General features: G+C 37.4%; 1 protein-coding gene across 2 annotated transcripts in view; it reads right to left on the reverse strand.

Annotated features, from left to right (window-relative positions):
• TIMM44 (translocase of inner mitochondrial membrane 44) overlaps positions 1-24,149 on the reverse strand; it is a 53,513-nt gene that overhangs the window by 23,599 nt on the left and 5,765 nt on the right. The window contains exons 2-7 of one of the 2 annotated variants that reach the window (XM_044672590.1): positions 16,288-16,428; positions 15,684-15,854; positions 14,714-14,794; positions 13,112-13,261; positions 12,289-12,428; positions 11,454-11,539 (exon numbers count right to left, since the gene is read on the reverse strand). In XM_044672590.1, coding sequence (XP_044528525.1) covers positions 11,454-11,539; positions 12,289-12,428; positions 13,112-13,261; positions 14,714-14,794; positions 15,684-15,767 — 541 coding nt within the window. In that variant the 5' untranslated portion in view covers positions 15,768-15,854; positions 16,288-16,428. The remainder of the gene's footprint in view (positions 1-11,453; positions 11,540-12,288; positions 12,429-13,111; positions 13,262-14,713; positions 14,795-15,683; positions 15,855-16,287; positions 16,429-24,149) is intronic. The other variant, XM_044672581.1, reaches the window with a different exon arrangement.

Below are 24,149 nucleotides of genomic sequence, written 5' to 3' on the forward strand. Positions count from 1 at the left end.
TTAGAACTGGTAAGAGGTTTTGACCAGCTTGTTATCTGATACTCATTATATTTCCTAATTTATTTCAGGTTTCATTTTTACTGTAATCAACAACAATGCTATGTTCTCGTACCATTTGAACATCTTACAAAGTTATAAATCTCCTTAATTTTGTTCAACTTTGGAGAGTTTGGTGCCTGCCTTGAGATTTAAATTGTAATTTTATGAGAGGTCTTTTAAAAATTTACTTTAGATGCTTAGTACCCTTCTGTATAAATGATAAGGTTTTTATGTATTTATTTTAAAGAATTGTTGTCTTAAAGGTTAAGCTTTATATATTTTATTGTGAAGAATTGTTGTCTTATATATATTTATATATATTAGTCTATGTTTTAGCCTCTTTTATCAGAAGGGTCTAGAATTCTTGAGGATAATTTAGACCAGGTTTTTTTTTTTTTTTTAATATCAGATTTTTATATGGAAGCAGTAACAGAATTTGTTGAGAAACTCTTAGCCAAGGTTTACAAGTTGTAACAAGTATATGATTTTTTTTAACATCATTGTTTATTGTTTTAAAATGTATTATTACAAATATGGTACTCTATTTGAATGTGCATTGTGAATCTGCTATTTTGTAAAACCCACTTTCTCTCACAGAAAATCTCATTTTTGAGTAACAAAACCCTTCTAGTTCTAAGCTATATATATATATATTTTTTTTTTTTTTGATTTTTAAAACATTTTTTTTAATTAGAGCAATTGATTTTTCCTTTTTCTCATCTTGTACTGGAAGTACATATATAATCATTATTTATCTTTTTTTTTTATTTTACAGTGATATAAGCTTCATGCAAATACCTGAGGAGCCTTGAGACTATGGGATTGTGATTTAATGCCTCTCTTGACTCCAGAAGTGCCTGTAACATGGTTACAGATTTTTGACTAAAAGATCTGCATGAATTGCAGGAGTTCTATGCCAATACTTTAGGGCTTGAAAATTGGGGTTTGAGTCCTGGAGTCCCAGTCTTTTCTAAAACTTTAGAGGATGTGGGTCCCCTCAACTTAAATTCCTAGTGAAGCACCTATGTTTGGCTATCATTTAATGGCTCATTCCCTGAGAAGGTGCAGGGAAAAATCGGATCAAAGAAAGGCATTTCCCTTATTCCTCTATATATAGAGAGTAAATGGCAATTTTTCTGTAGTCCTGGCCCTGAATGGGTAATTGCAAACTGCTTAAATAAATTTAATTAGGCCTTGGTTCAAAGGCCTAAGTTTATTTTCCTTACATTTTTTTTTTGCACATTTTACATTTCATTCACAAGTTAATTTTTTCTCCTTTTTTTTTGAATTTTATTCTTTTTATTTTTTTTTCTTTTGCCAATTGATTTCATGCACCCCCGTGACTCACTTAGCCATGCATCCTTGGCTGACCTTTTCAGGGTTATGTGTCATTTAATATTTTCCTCAGGGGGGTGTGTGTTAAATTTTTATAATCATAATGTCTGAACTATACTCTATATTGCAAGTCAATTTTTACTCCTTTAGAAGTAAACTCAGGGGGGTAATGTTAATTCTCAGAAGGAAATGTATGTTTTATAATCTATAATGTAAAGTTTAAATTCTTTGAAAGTAATTTCAGGATAAGGATTTTGCCATCTCCCCAGAATCGAGACAACGAACCTGTTTGGTGGAGGCACCAAAAGATGCCTGAAGAGCCTTCACTGGATCATGAAGATCCAATTTGAACTTTGGGGCGCAGTTGATCTGAACTATGGGGTTGGATGCATTTATTTTGAATGGACAGTTTATGCCATAAAGGGGGACTGCCCCCTTAATGGTTTTTTGTCAATGTACCAAACATTGGTTTTGTTCTTTCTCCCTTTTATCTCTAAATTATTGTAAACTCTAATTTGATTATATTTTCCTGATCCATTGGGGAGATTTATCTCCCAAAGGATCACAGAGGGGTAATGTGTTAGTTAAAATCACCTGGGGTTCTATTCGGAAGGATTGAACCTCAATATAGTGTTTGACAAACTTCTGTGGACCTGTGGGGGTCCTTAAAACTACATTTCCCGTGGTCCAATGGGTTTCCTGTTTTGGATGACGTATTGAAGGTGAGGGACTGTTTTAAAAGAGGGGGAAGTGACTTGGAACTTTCTCTTTAGCTACCTGCCTCTTTAGCTACCTGAGCTCGCGGAGAGAGGAAAGGTAAATGGCTGAGGTGAGGTTGGAATAGGTTTCTTACAGGCGCGTGGTCAGTTTATCTCTATCAGCATGGCTTTTATTAAAATACTATTCTTCCTTTTGATCTCGGCCCTCATCATTTTTAATAATAACACTTTCCTCTCAAGACTCTCCCTTTTACTCTCCTACAATCTGGATTCCCCTCCCAGATCACTGCTATGTCATGATGGAGGGGCTTGCATAGCTCAATAAAACTAGGAGTTATGTTGGGCAGAGATATCCAAGATGGACAGGTCCTAATGGACAGTTCTGAAAAAAGGAGAAGGAAATGGCAAACCACTTCATAATCTTTGCCATGAAAAGCCCACAGGCAATATTAAAACAATAAAAGAGATGACACTGGAAGATGAGCCCCTCAGAAGGACACTCTCACAGGGTGTCTGATATATTACTGGGGAAGAGTGGAGGATAATTACAAGCAGCTCCAGTAAACTTGAAGCAGCTGGGCCAAAGCTGAAAGTTCAGCTGCAGATATATCTGGTGACAAAAGGATAATTCTGGTGCTATAAATATTCACATATTGCATAAGAAACCTGGAATCTATGAACCAAGTTAAGCTGTCTGGAGATGGAAAAAACATCAATCTCCTGGATGTCAGTGAACTTCAATGGATGGCATAGATGACTTTAATTCAGGTGATCATTACATAGACTACTATGGGCAAGAATGCCTTAGGAGAAATGGAGTAGCCCTAATAATCAATAAAAAGGTGGGAAAATCAGTACTGGAGTATAATCTCAAAAATGACAGAATGATGACTGTTTGAATCCAAGACAAACCATTTGGCAACAGGATAATACAAGTCTATGCTCCAAGTACTGATGCTGAAGAGGCCAAAGCTGACTAGTTTTATAAAGACCCAGAACACCTTCTAGAAATAACACTAAAAATAGAAGAAAAGAAAAATGACATCACGTTTATCACCAGGGATTAGAATGCTAAAGAAGGAAATCAAAAGATAAATGGAATAACAGACAAGTTTGGTCTCAGAGTACAAAATGAAGCAGAACAGAAACTAATATGAGTTTTGTCAAAATAACTTGGCTAGTCATATCAAATAATATTTTTCAACAACCCAAGAAGTGACTCTTACACAAGGACCCCACCAGATGATCAATATGAAAATCAGAGTAACTATATACTTTGCAGCCAAAGGAATAAAAGCTCTATAACAGTAAGTCAAAACAAGACTTGTAGCTGACTGTGCTCAGATCATAAGTTTCTTATTATAAAATTCAGACTGAAATTGAAGAAAGTAGGAAAACCACCAGACCATACAAGTATGACTTAAATAACAACCCTTATGAATATGAAGTGGAGATGAGGAATAGATTTAAGGGATTAGATCTGGTTGATCAAGTACCTGATGAACTGTAGACAGGTTTGTAATATTGTACAGGAGGCAGCAACAAAAAATATCCCAAAGATAAAGAGGAGCAAGAAAGCAAAATGAGTATTTGATGAGTCTTTACTAATAAGAATTCCAAAAATAACAAGGAGAGATAAGTTTTCTTAAATGAGCAAAGAAACAGAAGAAAACAATAGGAGAAAGACAAGAAAATTAGAGATATTGTCTAAGTGGAATTAACTCTAGCTCATTCATAGTCAAACTCTACTCACCCTAGGCATAGAGATGATGTCATCTTCATCTCCCTTAGTGGGGAGGGGAGATGAGTTACCAACACGTGACATTAAGTAACAAATCAAGAACAAGCAGTCCAAATCAGTGTAGAAGCTGCCATTTGTCCACTTGAATTAGAGGTGGACCCACAGGAAGTGAGGAGAGACACTATCTCTTCAAGTATGTTGTTTACTTCCTGGGGAAGGCAGTTCCTGCTTTGAACTTGGCGCTGAAGGATCTCTGAGGAGACCTCAGGCAGCTTCTACTCAGAATGGTCACATGGGTAAGTTAGGCTGACTTCCTTAGGCCTACCTTGGCGTTTCCAAACTCTACCTTTAAGTAGGCTACGGTTTACCTGATTGCTAGGTCTTGTGACTTGTAGTCTCATTTACTTAGCCTTCTAACCTTCTCTCTCCGTCCAGGCCTCTAGAGGCCTGGACTAGACTCTCCTTCACTCTATCTCCCTACCTTTTACCCTCCTAACTGTAAATAAACTACCTTAAACCCAGTGCTGACTTGGGTCTAATTTAATTACGGAATCAATCTGAATTGTTGATTCCTGGCAGCCACACTTTAAATATATATCTATAAATAACTTAAATCTCCCTCTTACAATATGATGGGATCACTTCATGCAAAAATTGACATAAGACAAAAATGTTAGGGAATTAACAAAAGTAGAAGATATTAAGAAGAGGTGGCAAGAATACACTGAAGAAGTAAACAAGACATCACAGATAATCAAAATGGTGTGGTTATTGATTTAGAGCCAGACATCCTGGAGAATGAAATCAAGTCTTAAGAAGCGCTGTTAACAATTGAACTAGTGGAGATAATGAAATTCCAGCCAAACTATTTAAAATCCTAAAAGATGATACTGTTAAATGCTGCACTCAATATTCCAGCAAATTTGGAAAAGTCAACAGTACCCACTAGATTGCAAAAGACCAGTTTATATACCAGTCCTGAAGAAGGGTAATGCCAAAGAATATTTAAAACTGTGGAACAACTGCACTTATTTTACATGCCAGCAACATTAGGCTTAAGATTCTGCAAGGTAGTCTTCAGCAAAAATGAACTGGAACTGAGAATTATCAGAAGAGCATGCTGATTTTCAAAGAGGCAGTAGAACCAGAGACCACATTGCAAGCAATTGCTGGATTACAGAGAGAGCAAGAGAGTTCCAGAAAAACATCTACTTAATTAAAACCCGTGTGGATCACAACAAAATGTAGCAAGCCTTAAGAGACATAGGAGTGACAGGAAATGACAGATTATCTTACTTGTTTCCTTGAGGAATCTGTATGCAGGTCAAGAAGCAAGTTAGAACTGAACATCAAATAACTAATTGGAAAAGAAGTATGACATGGCTGTATATTATCACTTTATTTAATTTACATGCAGAGTAAATTATGTGAAGTGTCAGGATGAATGAATCAAAAGCCGGAATTAAGATTTCTTGGAGAAATGTCAATCACCTCAGAAATACAGAAGATATCACTGATGGCAGAAAGTGAAGAATTAAGAAGCCTTCTGATGAAGAGAAGAGAGGAGAATGTAAAAGCTGGCTTGAAGATAAAAAAAAAAACCCAAACCATAATATCTTGACAACTTCAACTTATCCCATCACTTCCAGGTAAACAGGATGAAGAAACGGAAGCAGTGACAGATGTTATATTCTTGGCCTCAAAGATCAATGCAGACAATGACTTGCAGTCATGAAATTAAAACACATTTGTTCTTTGGAAAGAAAGCTATGGCAAATCTAAACAGCATACTAAAAGGTAGAGATGCCATCTTGCTGATGAAGGTCTGTTTGGTTAAAGTTTTGGCTTTTCCTATAGCAATATATGACTGAGAGTTGGATTATACGGAAAGCTGAGGGCAGAGTCAAGATGGCAGCTTAGGAGCAGCAAAAGCCGAAACTACTCTGACTGTCCTTCCATACCAATCTTTAAAAAGCACTCCAAAAAAGACAAAAATCCAAACCCAACGGAGCCATAGAACTTTCTTGCTGAAAACACAACTTGAAAGGTAGGCAGAGTCCATTTCTACAGTGTAAGGGAGAAACCAGACACCTCTCCCCCACCTACTGCACAAAGACCTATGAAGATATGCAGGGTGGGAGTTGGGGGTTGCAACCATGACAGAGCACCTCAGATCCACCACAATAGGTCCAAGGCTCTAATAGCATCTCTAAAAGCAGCTGGCAGGGAGGAACTTGAGGGTATCTGGTTGGGGACCATAGGTCTCTTGGCAGCCAGCTCCAGTGAAGATCTGGCCTCAGGGCAGATTAGTGAGGCATGGCAGGTCAGCTCAACCAGTCTAATCCAGTACACCAGCAGAGGAGAGAGAAGACTGAAGATTCTCTCCAGGGAAGAGCAGCTCAAAGGCCCTGATCCAGTAAACCAAGAGAGGTGACTAGGTTATAGTTTACAGTCTAATGGGGTAGGGGGGAAATGAGTTATTTAAAAAAAAAAAAAAAAAGAGGAGGTAATGATTGAAAGCTTCTACCAAAAAAGAGATAAAAATAGAGGATGATGTGATCCAAGGACCTTCAAGCAAAACCTCAAAAAATCCAGGGAACTAGACTCAGGCTTGGGAAGAGTTCAAAAAGGAACTAAAAAATCAAATAAGACAGGCTGAAGAAAAAAATGGGAAAAGGAAAACAACAGCTTAAAAAGCAAAATAGGTCATCTGAAAACAGAGGTACATGAATTAAAACAAGAAAATAGTGTCCAAAAAGCCAGAATTGACCAAATGGAAAATAAGGTAAAAAAGTCAAATGATGAAAAGAATGACTTGAAAAGAAGAATGGACCAACTGAAAAAGGAGGATCAAAAGGTCATGAGAAATTCAGTCTTTAAAATTTATAATTGGGCAATTAGAAGCAAATGGCTTTAAGAGACATCAAGAAACAATAAAACAAAATCAAAAGAATGAAAAAAATAGAAGAAAATATGAAATACTTCACTGAAAAAATGACTAACCCGGAAAATAGATCCAGGAAAGACAATTTAAGAATTATCATACTACCTAAAAGTCATGACCAAAACAAACAAACAAACCAAAAAAAACCCTAGACATCATATATTCTTGAACAAGAAGGTGAAATAGAGATCGAAAGAATCTACAGATCACCTCTTGCATTAAATGCCCAAATGACAACTCCCAAGCACATCACATCACTGCCTATTGGGTTCAAGAGCTCCCAGGTCAAGAAGAAAATACTATAAGCAGTTAGAAAGAAATAATTTAGGTATCATAGAGAGAGGATCACACAGGATTTGGCAGCTTCCACACTGAAGGACTGCATGGCTTGGAATATGATATTCTGGAAGCCAAAGGAACTGGGTTTACAACCAAGAATGACCTACCCAGCAAAACTGACTTTATTCTTTCAGGGAAAAATATGATCATTTAATAAAACAGAAGATTTCCAAGCATTCCTAAAGAAAAGACTAGGCTTAAACAGAAAATTTGATGCCCAAATGCAAAGTTCAAGAGAAGGATAAAAAGGTAAATAAAAAAAAAATTAAGGGCTTCAATAAGGTCAAATTGTTTATATTTCTATATGGAAAGATGATATCAGTAATTCTTAAAAAGTTTTCATTATCATAGTAAATAGAAGAGTAAATACATAGAGGGTGTGGTAATAAGCTATTTAGGATGATATGTAAAAAAATTATAAAACTGGGGTGAAAAAGAGGATGATACTAAGAGAAATGGGAAAAGAGAAGTAAAATGGGATAAAACACATATAGCACATAAATAAATAGGGGAGGGGGACTTGTGGGACCAATACAATGGAAGGAAGAGGTTAGTGACAGGTAATACTTAAAACCTTACTCTCACATTGGAATTGGCTCAGAGAAGAAAGAATAGCCAGACTTATTGTCTCTTACCCTATAGAGCAGTGATTCCCAAAGTGGGCACCACCGCCCCCTGGTGGGTGCTGCAGCAATCCAGGGAAGCGGTCATGGCCACAGGTGCATTTGGGATTTCAAATGTTTTAACTTTTTTTGTATTACATTCTATTCTGAGTTCAATAAGTAGTTTCATAATTTCGAAGTTCAATGTTTCTAATTTGCACCTTTCTTTACTATATTTTACGAAAAAGGTAGAAACATTAACATATATATTTCCTATTAATTGCTATTAAAATAAAAAAAAAATTAATTTCCAGAGGGCACTAAGTAATATTTTTTCTGGAAAGGGGGTGGTAGGCCAAAAAAGTTTGGGAACCACTGCTATAGAGAAATAGAAGGGGAATAAGAAATGGGGTGGTGGAAAGGGGAGTAATACAAGGGAGGGGGACAGGATCAAAAGGCCCTATAAAGAAAGCTGAGCACCATAGAATGACTTTTGATAGTCCCATGGGCAGCAAGGAGATTAAATCAGTCAATTCTTAAAAATAAATTAATGCAAACTATTCACTGAAAGATCAACATTCTGGCCACAGAATGAGAAGACAGGAATTATTGGGAAAGACTGAAGGCAAAAAGAGAAGGGGACAGCAGAGAAAGAGATGGATATTATTATGGAAAAAACAAATATGAACTTGGGAAAGACTTCAAAAGATGATCAAGGACAGAAAAACTCAGTATGCTATGGTTCAAAAGGTAACAAAGAGTAGGATATAGCTGAATAACAACAATCAGGATTCCAACCTCAACATACCAACTGAAACCGCTATCTCCAAAGTTACCAATGATCTATTAATTTTCAAATTTCAGTTGCCTTTGATCAGTTCTTTTCTACAGGAAGTCTTTCCCAACCAAGTTTTCATTCTAATGCCTTCCCTCTGTTAATTATTTCCTATTTATTCTGTATATAGTTTGTATGTATATTTTGTTTGCTTGCTGTCTCCATTAGATTGTGAGTTCCTCGAGGGTGGTAACTCTTTTTTACCTTCTTTGTACCCCTAGTGTTTGGCATAGTGAGCACTTAATAAATGCTTACCGACTTAACCTCTCTTATTTGACACTGATTATATAGCTTGCCGTTGCAATCTGCTATTTGTGTGTATATATCTTCACTCCAACTAGACTAAACTCCTAGAAAGCGGGAGTCAAAAGCCCTATACCTCCTTCTCAGTGCCCAGGGGTGTCTACTACATGGTTAACAGGATCAATCATTTGTTTCACCAATTTGGTTATAATCTAAGTGAATAATGTTCTATTCATTTCTGGTCAGCGTCCTGTTGCACTGAAGGAGTTATTATACATATCCAACTAATCTGGTTACAAGATTGTAAAATTTGGTTTCTGAATAAAACTGAAAGAGGGAAGGTGAAATTCAGTAGGCTCTCTCAAAGTCCTGCCCCATGCTCAACAGCCAAGGTAAAGTCAGAGCAGCCTTTTGTCTTCTATTACTATTCTGTCAAATATGAAATGTTATGCTAAATCAGAGAAATTGTCATGCAGAAAATGTCAGAACTAGAAGGTCCCACAGAAACTATCTAGTCCAACCTGGAACTAGAGAAGCATAGAGTAGCCAGCTAAGTTCAGTAATGAGTTCATGTTGTCTATGTGCCACATAGATCAATGGAATCAATATCATTACCACTTCAATTTAAAAAAAATCTATATCGCCTTCATTTCCAAACATAACCCTTTCCCACTCCTTTATGCAATGAGCCATACAAAAAAGAGAAAGAAACTGAAGATAGTTGAGCAAAATAACCCACACATCACCCGAGTCTGACAGAAGTATGACAGTTCTTGCTTTACATTAAGTGGACTGTTCTAAAGACCTCTACATAAAGCAATCTTTACATAAAATGAATTTGCTTGTGAAATAATGTGAATAGAAGACACAGGGAAGGGAGGAAAGGAGGAAGGAAATGGGCTAGCACATGGTTCAAGGACATAGGGGTGGGGTTGGCAACATAGGGCTGGGGCCAGAGAAGTAAGAACAGAAGAAGGAACTTAAAGAGGCCACTGTCAACCTCATGGACCAGAAGTGAGAGAAAGAACACATGGCGGGGCAGACATGTGGGGGCTGGACATGAAAAAAAAAACAGTATAGGATAGGTGACAAATGGGGTCAGGCAGAGAAACATTCTATCCAATGTGAGAATTTATTTTTCATATACTATTTTGTCAAATCAGGGCCTTAGCATAGAAAGACCCAGGCATCATTTAGTCTGCTGCTTTTTGTATTTTCTTTGTCCTTGGCAATGTGTTCCTTTTATAAATTCTGGCTAAATGTTTTACAGTGATTCTTTTCCAGCATTTGTGAACAACCATCACCTGTCCACCTGTTGGTGTGGGAAAGGGCTGAGGGTCTGATGGACCACCTCCTAATCAGCTATTTACCAATTAGAGATGTCTTGGGATGTTCAAGGGAGAAGCTGAAAAATGAGCTCTCAAAAGTATATATAGGTACCTAGGCCAAGAGTTTCTGTAGGTCTTTGAGAGAATTCTTTGACCATAAGTAGGATGTTTTGAATGGTCAATTAATAAATTATTTTAAAATTAGGAAATATTGCCTCTTCAAGAATTTCAATTGTTACACCATGCATGGAAGGAAGGCAGACTTTGGGGCCAGCAAGCAGGTGGTTAGGTGGAGTAGGGGCAAAGGTTTCTCTATTGCTGGAAGTTTCAAGCCAAGGTCCTGACCATGGTGGCAGCAATGTCTACATTCATCTATTCTACTTTCACTTGGAAGTCTTGTTTGTTTCTTTTTGGTGGGTGAGAAGCTATGGAGTACTGAGGCAAGAGGCAAGAGGGAGGAGGAGGAGGGGAGAGCACAATACTATATAGTAAAGTTAACACAAGTACTTTCTTGGAATGAAAATTTCTTTCAGAATTCTTTATGTAAAATTGAATTTGCATAATGTAAATCAAGAATTATCTTTGCACATAACGTTCTATAGCTAACCTCTTCAAACAATGTGGGAAGGTACATTTTTCCATTCCTTCAGGGGAAAGTTTGATGACCATTTTTTGGGGGGTGGAGTGGGTGGTCAGTTGTTTATTACTTTAAATGATCTTTAATTGATATCTTCTATTTCTTACATTATAGTTATCCCAAGTATATCCCCCAGAGAGCCAATCCATATAACAAATAGCATTAAAATACCAAAACAAACCCTTCTCTTCTGTCTTGAATTGATACTAAGTATCAGTTCCAAGGCAGAAGAATGGTGATTTGCCCAGAGTCTCACAGCAAGGAAGTATCTGAGGCTAGATTTGAACCCAGGACCTCCCTGATTCTAGGCCTGGTGCTCTATCCACAGTGTTACCTCTAGCTGTCCCAACATCCTCAATCTTTTTCATGAGCTATTGTTTAATAAGCTTTTTTCATCTTGAATTTACAAATTTTATTTTGTTAACCCAAGAATAGTTAAGTTTATCTTAACTGTATCTTGATTTAGCCCATTCTTCACACCTATTGAGATCTGTCTGTATCCTGTCATTCAACATGCTAGCCATCCTTCTCAGCTCATTGTTTGCTTTTCTCCAGTCCCTGATAAAATGTTAAACAGCATGGAGTCCCTGGATAGATCTCTGGAGATTGCTAGAGACCTCTCTCTAAGCTAACTTCAGACAGATTCTACACGTCAAAGGACTCAAGGTCAAGAAAGTTTTCTACCACTTACTGTTAAAGACGACATTGTTGTCCTTGAAATCTTTCCACTGTTGATACCATTTTGAATCCTTGTGCAGTACAACTCCCATTGCTTCCCTGGGGAAAATCACAAGGCATTCATTTCATCAGTGACCTTGGTCTGAGGTCTGAAAAGGGAACATGATAGATGCTTCCAGGAAAACCATCGATGGTCAGAACTCCCCAGTCCAGCCCACGCATAAACCTACGGCTTATCCATTTGCCTGCTACTAACCTTGTTTTCCTGCCTTTTCCAATCCAGTGCTCTGAAATCTTACATGTATTTGGGGGGGTAGGGGGGAAGGGAGGGAAGAAGGGGAGAGGAAGAGCATATAAGTAAAACCCAATGTGTAAATGGTACCCATTATTTAATTAAATGTCAATGCTGTTTCTGATTCCAAGAGGGATATTCCATCTTGGAGAAAAAACAACACTGAATTTAAAGCCAAGGTCAAATCCAGCTCTCCCTAGGGCAAGTTGTTCCCCCTTTAATGGGCTTGATTAGGGGATGGATCGACTGACTTCTAGGATCCCTTCCATCTCCCAGATCTCCTAATCTTGGCTCTTGAATCCAATGCAGAGATATATATAAGATCCTTGGTAGAAAAACTGGAACCTTGGTGCTCCCTTTTGGAGGATCTCAGGAAGTTAAGTTAGAGATAGACAATTGAAAATAGGCCCAAAATAACATGCAACACTCCAGTCAAGAGCATGGGATCAAGCTACTAAGTGATCTTATTTTCCTATCCACATAAAATAAATTAGTTAAAAAAATCAAAGCCAGGTATAGTCAATAACTGAAAGGATTTAGTTTGTCAAATACCTACTCATTGGGTTCAAATACTTTATCCTCTTTGATTTTCTCTCCAGCAAACTCAGTCCGTTTTCGAAGTCTCTCTGGCCTTCGGTAGGGGACTGTATGCCCCAGGACACTTTGATCTAATTCTTTCTTCACAGTTTCAACTCCCTAAAGAAAAACATAACCAACAAGGGAATCACAAATCACAAAAACCTACTACTACTTCTAGATCCATAGGAGACTCCCTCCCAAACTGTTGGGATCTGCTGAAGATGACAATGCAAAAAGTTCTTGAACATGAATTCTAAGGAAGAGTGGTTGGGTAGCATTTCTACTCTTCTTACTCAAAGATGAAATAATACTACGATGTCTGCACAATTTGACTTCAGTCTTTATTTTCTTGTCCTTTTAAGTTTCCCATTTTTTGGACAACAAAGCTCATACAGCTTAAAAGACTCCATTCAGTTTCTGGGAAGACTAATGGATCCCAAGGCCAATCAGTATGAAGAAGAACCAGGGGGCTATTCCTTCACCTTTCAGCTTTGGTCAGTTTGGGCTAATTAAGATGTGGGACATTCTATCAATACTGAGTTACATGAGGCATCTTATCAGGCAAATTTGAAAAAACAAATAAAGACCAAAAAGACAAGCACAAAGACATTCTAGCTTTAGCTAAATCTCATTCCCCAGGTAATCCATACCCAATGTTAAGTCCCTTTACTACTGGGCCCCCATCTCCTCATCTCTAGGGTGAGGGTGTTGAACTCTAGGGCTTCTTTCCACTATAAAACCTATGGCTTGATACCATGTGAATAAAGTTTCCCTCTGAGCTCATTCAGTCATTGGCTTACCTGAGAAATGGCTTTGAAAGCAGCTGTTTTGCCTAGCTTCTCCCCACCTCTGGATACTGACTCTGCAGACTGCTTAGCTGTTTTTGCTGCTTCTTCCATGCCTTCTAGAATTTTTCGGCCAAGGTCACTTTTACTTACTTCACCCAAACTCTAGCACAAGAGACAAAAGTAGTTAGGACCCTCAAAACAGCCTTTATTCCATGGCTCTGCCAACTCTCCTCCGGCAGGTTAGAAGTTTCTTGCTATAGAAAAGTATGAAATGCTATCTTTTGTCACAAGCAGACTAATTCCCAAAAAACTCATTTGGCCCAGCACCAATCTGGAGGATAGGATTTATTTCAGATCAATTCCCAGATGATCCTGAAGGTTTAGAGGATCCTAGGGGAATCCAGGCCAAACTGAATTTCCCCATAAATCCATACAGAACAACTCCCAGCTGTGGCCAGTGGGAAGGCCCCACACTCAGAGATTCCCCCCAAATGAGAGGAGCCTAGATGCAACGAGCATTCTTGGCTTCCTGGCTCAATTTTAACTTTTAAGAGTACTCTCCAGTGTCCTCAACCACCTAGGGATCCAGTACATGAATCATGAAGCCCTCAGGTCAAAACATACCCTTGGGCTTAAGATAATTCAGCTTGCCCACATATACCAATCAATCAACAAGCATTTATTAAATATCTACAGCACACAAGGTACTGCAGAAGGTGCTAGAGATATAAACCTCAATGCAAGAACTTAAATTTTACTGGAAGGATACACATTCACAGATAATTAATGCAGCACAAATACAAAATAAATACAGATGGAGGACTCAGGAAAGGCTTATTGATGAAGAAAACACTAAAAGAGTTCCAAGGGAGAGGAAGAAGGAAGTAAATGAGAAGAAAGAAGAAGGGGGAAGAGGAAAAAGAAAATACTTGTGCAAAAAAGCAATTCATAAAACAGAGACTGACTTTCAAAAGACTGATTTGGACTTTCCCAATTTAAATGATGCACTAATTTTTGGAAGATTTAAGATTAGGAACCAAAGAAACTGGAGAGACTTCATTCATTTATTCATTTTATCAGCAAACGGTCATTACATGCCTACTCAGTACAAAACATTGTGCTCAATGCTAGAGAAAACACAAAAACTAGAGTAAATATGCAAGCTGCCCTCAGGGAACTTACAGTCTAGTACAAGCAAATGATACAGATGAATTCTAATACATAACAACAAGAGATACATGAAAAGAGAGAAGCAAATGTAAGTTATAAGGTGGAAGTTGTTAACAATAGCAAGTACTAGAGAAACCTTTATGGATATAGTAGCCTTTGATCTAGACTTTACAGGACAGGTGGGAAATTAAGAAGGAGGTCATTCAGGGCATAAGGAACAGTGTGAGCAAAGGTAGAAAACAATACATTTAGGGAACAGTCTCATGTAATTTAGCTGAAGCCCAGAATGAAGGAAGGGGAGTAAATGAGATTAAAGATAGGGAGCTAGGATGGAAGCATCTTTGAGAAGGTCTTGACGACCAGAAGGTTGTAGTGAGCCAGTGAAGACTGCTGAAGTAGGAATCAAAGAGAGGCCTCAGTCAATATCATCCTCTAGTCTCTTACCTCTTTTACTGAACCAGTGAATGCTCCAATTTTTTTTCTAATTACTTCAGATGTTTTGACTGTTTCAGACTCGATGGTTTTCTATAATAGAGAAGATCAGTTTTGTTAACAGAGAAATCAGACATCAATTATATTTAATTTTTAACAAGACTAGAACTAACCAACCAGAAAAGTCCATTCACTGATAGTCTGTTGTCAATCTCTCTGACACTAAATTATGTGCTAATAAACTTGCCTTTCTTCTCTACCTAAGAGGGATCGCTAAGCTGCTCCATGGCTATGTATAAAAAATTCATAATATAAGTAGACAATTCCTGGTCAATTCCCATTGCTATGCAACAATGAATTGCCATTTGAATGATCAATCAGATTTAAATATTTAACCATTTGTTATAGCTCTTGAGGTATAAAAGGTTTTGATTTAACTGGAAGCAAAACATCAAAGATGTATTATGGAACTGTGACCTGGATTGCAGCATTCTGGACAGAACTTTTTATTTGTATTTCTCAACTTTGTCCTGTGAAGGGCCTGCATGTTGGATGACATTAGAAATCATGGAATTCTCAAGAGACAGACAATTTGGATATGCTCTGGAAGTAGTTTGTGAGAGGATTTGAACCGTATAGAACATCAGATTTTATCATATATAATACCAACAAATGGTACAGTTAGAGAGGAGAGTGAAAAAAATTTTTGTTGCATGGCTGATCTGCCATGAAGGAGTTGTATGGGGCCAGTAAAGAGATATGGTCAGAGGATGAGCCACAAGAACAGATTCAGGGTCAGCACATGTGCAACTTGCTTTGACCTGCTATATATAGCTAAGAAACCTGGCTATGTGAGGCTTGCTCCCTCTCCATGTAGTACCCTTGTACCTCTGACTTTCTGTGGCTTCATGAACCTCAATCTTCTCCCCTCATTCTCAAAAACACAAAGAAAACTAGCACCAAGTTCTGTTAAATGACTTACATATTTCCTTCTTGCTTCCTGAAGGGCATCTGATTCTTCTAACTTCTTAGCTTCGTCTCTGAATTTTTTAATACTTTCTTTCATTTCCTTGTTTTTTGCTAATTCTTGTTTGATATTTTCTAACAAGCCAGAAAAGAAGCTTTTCCTGTTTCCAGAAGAATAACACTTTGCCTAGAAAATTTTAAAGAAAATCATCACTTATGGGAAAAAAACCAGAAGCATAGAACTTCCCCAACATGAAAAACATTGACCATGAATCAAACATTCAAATTATCAAGTTAAACCTAGTTATTTAAAAAAAAATTTTAAATGATAAATCACTTTCTTCTCTTTGGACTCTGATAGTTCCTAAAGAGTGCCCAGAACTGACCTCAATACACCAGATGGCGTTGGATCAAAAAGGAAAAGAGCGGGACCAAAAACTAACTTCCTTTATTCTAGAAACCAGATTTTGATTTATGTAACATCAGGTTTCATGAGTTTAGGCTGAACTTGTAGTTACCTCAAAACCTCTGGTCTTTTTATATCTCATCTCCCCCATACTATACTTGGACAATTTCCATTTTTTTTTTAAACCAGCCTAAATGCAGGATTTTACATTTACCCCTTAAATGTAAATCTAAATGCCATCTTCTCAGCTGTGGCCCATTGTTCCAGCCTATGGTGATCTTTTGGTCTCTCGATTCCATTCTCCATCATAGTAACTATCCCTCCCAGCTTCATGTCATCCACAAAGCACAGTGTACTAGAAAAGGAAGGACATAATACAACATTGGAGCAAGGGCTAACATATCCAATCTAAAAGGCCCTACTATGGCTACTTCATTCCTTAAATGAGCCCTTACAGATATGCTCAGTGCAGGGGAGATACAAAGAAATAAAACATGGTGCCTGCCCCCATAAGCTTAGTAAAAGCAGTAAAATGGGTACCAAAAAAATGAAAGATATAATAATACAACAATTAAGCTGGGCCTTGAAAGAAAGATAGGACTTCAACAAATGGAAATAGTATCTATTTATGTGCATGTGTGTATGAGTGCATTCCCAGTGCATAAGGAACCAGCATAAATAAAAAGTATGTAGGCTAGAAAGCACAGGACAGGAATAAAAAGTTGTTTTGTGTAAGCATGAATTGTGCTCAGTTATTTTTCTGGCATGTCTGACTCTTCATGACCCCATTTGGAGTTTCCCTGGCTAAGATCCTGGAGTGTTTGCCATTTCTTTCTCCAGTTCATTTTAAAGATAAGGAAACTGAGGCAAAGAGGGTAAAGTAACTTGTCCAAGGTCACACCACTAGTAAGTGCTTGAGGACAAATTTGAACTCAGGAAGATGAGTCTTCCTTACTTCGAGCTTGGCACTCTCTTAATATACTGAGACCATTAGCTGTTCCTAAGTGTGTTAAGTAGTAGTGTGAGCTATGGCTGAAAAGATAGTAGGCTGGATTATGGAGGGCCTTGAATGTCAGATTTCATCCACTAGAGATCAGACCATAATTATGCAATCCAAGTTGAACATAAGGTAGATGATTCTGGCAGCAGGGTAAAAGACAGACTGGGGATGAAAAGGTAGGGAGAAGGAGAGGCAGTATACAGAGACTGACAACAGATAATGAGGACCTGAATGAGAGTGGTAGAAATGAAGAAGAAAGCTGGGATAAAAAAATCAATTAAGGATGGCTCTGAAGTCACAAGTACTGAATACAATTCACTGGGGTAAATGAAAGGCAGTTCCATTAATGGAAATATGAAAGCCAAGAAAAAGCTTTCAAAGAAGATGATTCTGATGTCATACATATGGAGCTGTAGGTAAGAGTGGGGTCGGCAAGTGAATAAGGAACACAATGTAATAGAAAGAAAGCTGAGTTTGTAGTTGGAAAATCTGGGTAGAAAACCTAACTTACTTATTAGTTGCATGATCTTCAGCAAGTTGCTTACCCTCTCTAGGCTTTTCTATAAAAAAGGGTTAAAACTAGATAATCTGAAAGGTCCCTCCTATGATTCTACATTCTATTTATAGTTGGACCTGTAAGTCCAGAGCTCAAGAGAGGAAGGACTCCAAACTCTCAAGAGCTGGAAGGGTGGGGTGGGGTGGGGGTAGCAGCTGAGTGGCTCAGTGGATTGAGAGCCAGGGCCTAGAGACAGGAGATCTTAGGTTCAAATCTGGCCTCAGACACTTCCTAACTGCATGACCATGGGCAAGTCACTTAACTCCAATTGCCTAGCCCTTACCACTCTTCTGCCTTGGAGCCAATACATAGTATTGGCTCCAAAATGGAAGGTAAGGGTTAAAATAAAAATAATAAAAAAAAAGTTGGAAAGGATCTCAGAAGTTTAGTTTAATCCCTCAATAAGAATCCCTTCTACAAAAAAAGGGGGGAGAGGAGGAGGAGGAGGAGAAAAAAGGAGTAGAAAATAATCCTTCATTTCAAGGTTGGGGAAAGCCAAGATACAATGTTCTAACTTTTGAGATAAACTAATTTTTAGAAAGTCTTTTCCTAGCATTAAGCATGAATTGCTTTTCAACTTCTACTCGTTCGTTGCTCCTAGTTCTGAATTCCTAGACCCAGTAGAACAAATTTATTATTACCTTTATTTACATGAGAGTCTTTCATATACATCAGTGATTCCCAAAGTGGGCGCCACCGCCCCCTGGTATGTGCTGCAGCAATCGGGGGGGGGGGGGGGGGGGGGAAGCAGTGATGGCCACAGGTACATTTATCTTTCCTATTGCTATTAACATTTTTAAAAAATTAATTTCCAGGGGGCTAAGTAATATTTTTTCTGGAAAGGGGGCGGTAGGCCAAAAAAGTTTGGGAACCACTGATATACGTGAATATATAATTACTATCACAACCCACTTATGCATTCTCTATTCCAAGATAAACATCCTTTACTTCTTTGATTGATCCTCATTTCCTATAACTACTTCGGCTGCATTTCTCTAGACATTTTCTAACAAGCTAATCACTTTCTTTCCTAACTAAAAGGTTATGCCCAGAAGGTCAACAGAACACTCCAGATATGATAAGACCACAGCAGGGGTTGGTGGAATCATCACCTCCAAGCTTCAGAAACTAGGACTTCTATTAATGGAAGACTGAGATTCTATTAGCTTTTCTGACGTCATATCCAAAGACCTGTACTGAGCCCAAGTTCCACCCTATATGATCTCCAGATCATCTCAGACTATACCTTAGCTACATCTCCATCATCTTAATAGGGAAGGTGATTTTTTAAAATCCAAGTGTTAAGAAGACTTGGCATTTATTTGAGTCAGTCTAATATTCTAGTCTGCCAAGATTGTCATCGAATGTATTAGCTATTCTTTTCAGCTTTGAGTTGTCTGCAAATCAGATAAATGTACCATCTATGTCATTACACAAGTCAATAAAAATGGTGAAGAATGCACAACCAATCACAGATTCCTGGGGGTACTCCATTGGAAATCTTCCAACTTGACTTCCAACTACTACTCCTTTGGCCAGCCCATTCAACCAGTTCCAAATCTACTACATGCATAATCACTGAACTCACAAGACTGGAGATAAAGATTTAGAAATTGTTCAAAAAGAAATTGCTGTTGAAGAGCCACCGAGATTCAGATATCTAAAAATTTCAAAAAAAGATGCTACCAAAATCATTAAGCCCTAATTGTTACATGGTAATAATATTTCTGCAGAACAGAACAAACATCTTTCCCCAGAAAGTCAACAGATACATTCTAGAATGGCAGCCTCCACAGGTAGTAGGGTTCGACACAATGTACTATTGTTGATAAGGAGTACAACCAAAAGATCTGAGTAAATAGACTCAGTTTTCCTATTGAGCACCATGTCCAAGGTGGGGCTAGTAGAAAGACCTCCAGATTTAGTCACCAGACTTTAGTCTGAATCCCCCATCTGCTACTTGCTACCTCTGTGACCTTAAAGAAAGCCTCTTATTCAGAATCTGGGCCAAATAAAGGGCTAGAACCCAGATTTTCCTAACATCAAGGCAAGATATCTATTTATTTTGTACCATTTAACTCTTGCCTGGAACACAGTGGGTGCTTAATGTTTGATGAAAAGGTAAGAGGATGAAGCAAAATCTATTGGGCTTCAACTGAGACAAAGATGGCAGGAGTAGCAATTATGATCTCAGACAAAACTAAAGCAAAAAGATTTGATTAAAGGAGATAAGGAAGTGTGAAGAGAGAATTAGACTCTTAGTTTATTTTTAATGTAATCATTCAGCAACCTTTAATTTAATAAAATCAAGAACTTAAAGTATCCCTACTTAGCATTTAGCTAACCATGAAGTGAGAATTTACAGTCACTTACTAGAGAAAGCTCACACCTCCAAAGGCCACTGCCTCCCACCCCTGGCAGTGCTAGGCAAATTGGAAAGCTGTGATTGGTTCCTGTGAAGTGGGGAAACAACAGGAAGTGACATCAAGAAAACTGCTTTAAGAAGGCTAGCCAGAGGATTCATTCATTCATTCTGTCTTAGTGAGCTGGGCTGAAGGTAGACTCTTGGAGGCAGTCACTTTTCCTGGACTTCTCCTGGGTTGGAGCATTCTGCACTGAAGAGGCTTGCTGGGTGAGTGACTTGAGCTGATGGAAGAGGCTTGTGTTGGTGGATTCCTGACTGAAGACACCACCAGAACTTCCATGTGGAGATTGGGACTTGAAGGAGCCCTTGCTGAGTGGTGAGCTGGATTTCTTTGGATCAGCACTTAGGGTGGTAAGCCAGACAATTCTCTACCTCCTTCCTATATTTCCCACTTTAATATCTCTAAACATGTTGCAAATAAAAGCTGCTAACAGTTTTTCTGACTCAAGGGTTCATATTTTATAAACGGAGACTACAAACTTACTTTTATGACTCTCACTATTTAGTCAAACCTAATTCTAAATCTTTCAGAAAGCAATTAACATCCTGAAAAAAGGAAGTATAGACAAAGAAGAAATATCAGTACCCAACATATATGCATCAAATGGTATAGCATCCAGAGTTTTAAAGGAAAAATTGAAGCAGCTAAAGAAGGAAATAAATAGTAAAACTATACTAGTGGGGAACCCCAACACTCCCCTATAAGAAACAAGATAAATAAGAAAGAAGTAAGGGAAGTGAATGAAATTTTAGATAAATTAAGAGTTCAAAGAGATCTGGAGAAAACTGAATAGGGATAAAAAGGAATATACCTTCTTTTTAGCAGCACATGGTATGCACATAGAGATTGACTATGCCCTGGAGCATTAAAACATCACAACCAAATGCAGAAAAGCAGAAATAATAAATGCAACATTTTCAGATCATAATGCAATAAAAATTATAATCAATAAGGTTTCATGGAGAAGCATACTAAAAATTAATTGGAAACTAAATAATTTAATTCTTCAAAACGGGTGGGTCAAAGAATAAATCATAGAAATAATCACAGATTTCATTGAAGAGAATGACGAGGAAAAAAAATATATAGAAATTTATCAGATATAGCCAAAGCAGTACTGAGGGTAAAATTTATATCCCTGAGTGACTATACCAGTGATGGCGAGCCTATGGCACAGAGAGCTCTCTGTGGGCACGCAGCCACTCCCCACCCCACTAGAGTTTATTACTAGAAAGGCACTGACACTCAGGCGGAGCTGCTCCCCTCCCTCTCTCCACCATGCCTGATGACAATTTTTCACACACCCCTCTGTCCAACAGCCCAATAGCAGCACACAGGAGGTAAAATGGGCAGCACACAGGTGACAGAAGTGGAGAGGAGCAGAGCTCTCAGACCATTCCACTCTCCCTCTTCACCTGCTCTGAGAACATTCCTCACTTCACCTGCCCCTTCATCCAGCAGCTAATGGGAGTGCTTTCTTCCTCCCCTGTGTTGGGTAAGAGGGGGTGGGGGTGGGGGTAAAGGTAAGATGTGCCCAGCATTCACTGTGGGCACAGCACTTGGTCCGGGGGCCTAGCACTCAAGTTTCCAAAAGGTTCACCATCACTGGCTTATATCAACAAAATAGAGAAAAAGCAAATCAATGAATTGGACATTCAAAAAGATAGAATTAAAAATCCTCAGTTAAAGACTAAATTGGAAATCCTAAAAAATCAAAGGAGAAATGAATAAAATTGAAAAGCAAAAGAACTATTGAACTAATAAATAGGAGTAGGAATTGGTTCTATGCAAAAACAAATAAAATAGAGCACTGCTTAATTTGATTAAAAAAAGAATGAAATTACCAGTATAAAAATGAAAAGGGTGATTTTACCTCCAATGAAAAGGAAATTAAAGCAATTATTAGGAGCTATTTTGCCCAGTTATATGACAATCTAGGTGAAATGGGTGAATATTTACAAAAAATGTAAATTGCGTAGATTAACAAAAGAAGAAATAGAATACTTAAATAATGCCATCTCAGAAAAAAAGAAATTGAACAAGCCATCAATGACTCCCCAAGAAAAAATTCCCAGGGCCAGATGATTCATAAGAGAATTCTATCAAACATTTAAGGAACAATTAATGCTAATACTATAAAAATATTTGACAAAGTAAGCAAAGAAGGAGTCTAACAATTCTTTTTATGACACAAATACTAAGCCAGGAAGACCAAAAACAGGGAAAGAAAATTATAGACCAATCTCCTTAATGAACATAAACGCAAAAATCTTAAGTAAAATACTAGCAGAGAGACTACAGCAATTTCTCACAAGGATTATTCACTATGACCAGGTGGGATTTACACCAGGAATGCAAGGCTGGCTTAATATTAGGAAAACCTTCAGCATAACTGACCATATCAATAATTAAACTGTCAAATGACATAATTATCTCAATAAATGCAGAAAAAGCCTATGACAAAATACAACATTTGAAAACACTATTGAAAACACTAGAAAGCATAAGAATAAAAGTGTCTCTCCTCAAAATAATAAGCAGTATTTACTTAGAACCATCAGCAAGTATCATAAGGGAATAAGTTAGAAGCCTTACCAGTAAGATCAGGAGTGAAGCAAGGATGCCCATTATCACCACTATTATTTAATATTGTACTAGAAATGCGAATGGTAGCAATTAGAAAATGTTAAATTTAAATGAATGTCCAATAATTCCAAGTATTATATTTTGTAAGCTTTATTATTAATCACTTGAAATAGAAGAAATAAAAGAACAAAAGTATAAAACCCAAGTAAAACCACGTGGGTAAAATTCTCCTGCCTGGAGAACCTCCACAACTGCCTCACTGGGAAATGAGTTAGGGAGGAGCTATACCCACAACTTTATCTTCAAAGCATAAGCACATAACATGAGAACGAAAATGGGAAGCTGGGAAAGAGAATTCTGGGGAGCAGATTTGAATTACACAAGAAGAAAAAAGAAACTGGAGGGATTAAAGTAGGTGATAGGAAACAAAACTATTACTCTTTGAGAATAATATGATTACTTAGAGAATCCTAGAAAATCAACTAAAAAGTTAGTGGAAATAATCAACAACTTTAGCAAAGTTGTAAGATGGAAAATAAACCTACATAAACCATCAGCATTTCTATATATTTCCAACAAAAATCAGCAGCAAGAGTAAGAAAGAGAAACTCCCATTTAAAATCACTCTGGATAATATAAAATATTTGGGAATCTATCTGCAAAGACAAACACAGGAATTATATGAACACAATTAAAAAATGCTTTTCACACAAATAAAATTAGATCAAACAATTGGAAAAATATTAATTGCTTATGGGTAGGTTGAGCTAATATAATAAAAATAACAATACTACTTAAGTTAATTTACTTATTCGGTGCCATATCTATCAAACTACCAAAAATTATTTTACAGAACTAGAAAAAATAACAACAAATTTAACTGGAAGAACAAAAGGTCAAGAATATCAAGGGAACTAATGGAAGGAAAAAAAAGTGAAAGATGGTGGCCTAGCAGTACCAGATCTTAAATTGTACTATAAAGCATAATCACCAAAACAATCTGGTACTGGCTAAGATATAGAAGGGTAGATCAATGGAATAGACTAGGGGTAAAAGATTTCAGCAATCTAGAGTTTGATAAACCCAAAGATTTCAGCTTTTAGGATAAGAAATCACTATTTGACAAAAACTATTGGGAAAATTGGAAAACAGTATGGCAAAAATTAGGTTTAGAACAATATCTCACACTCTATACCTAGATAAGGTCAAAATGGGTATATGATTTAAACATAAAAAGTGATATTATAAGTAAATTAGGTGAACACAGAAAAGTTTACCTCTCAGATCTATGGAGAAGGGAAGAATTTAAGACCAAAAATGAGATAGAGGACATTATAAGATGTAAAATGAATAATTTTAATTCTATTAAAGTTTTTATACAAAAGAAAGCAATGCAACCAAGATTAGAAGAGAAGCAATAAACATGGAAAAATTTAATAACAAATTTCTCTGATAAAGTTCTAATTTCTAAAATATATAAGGAACTAAGTCAAATATATAAGAAACCA

This window comes from Gracilinanus agilis, chromosome 1 (assembly GCF_016433145.1).
Source record: "Gracilinanus agilis isolate LMUSP501 chromosome 1, AgileGrace, whole genome shotgun sequence".
Taxonomy (NCBI): Eukaryota; Metazoa; Chordata; class Mammalia; order Didelphimorphia; family Didelphidae; genus Gracilinanus; species Gracilinanus agilis.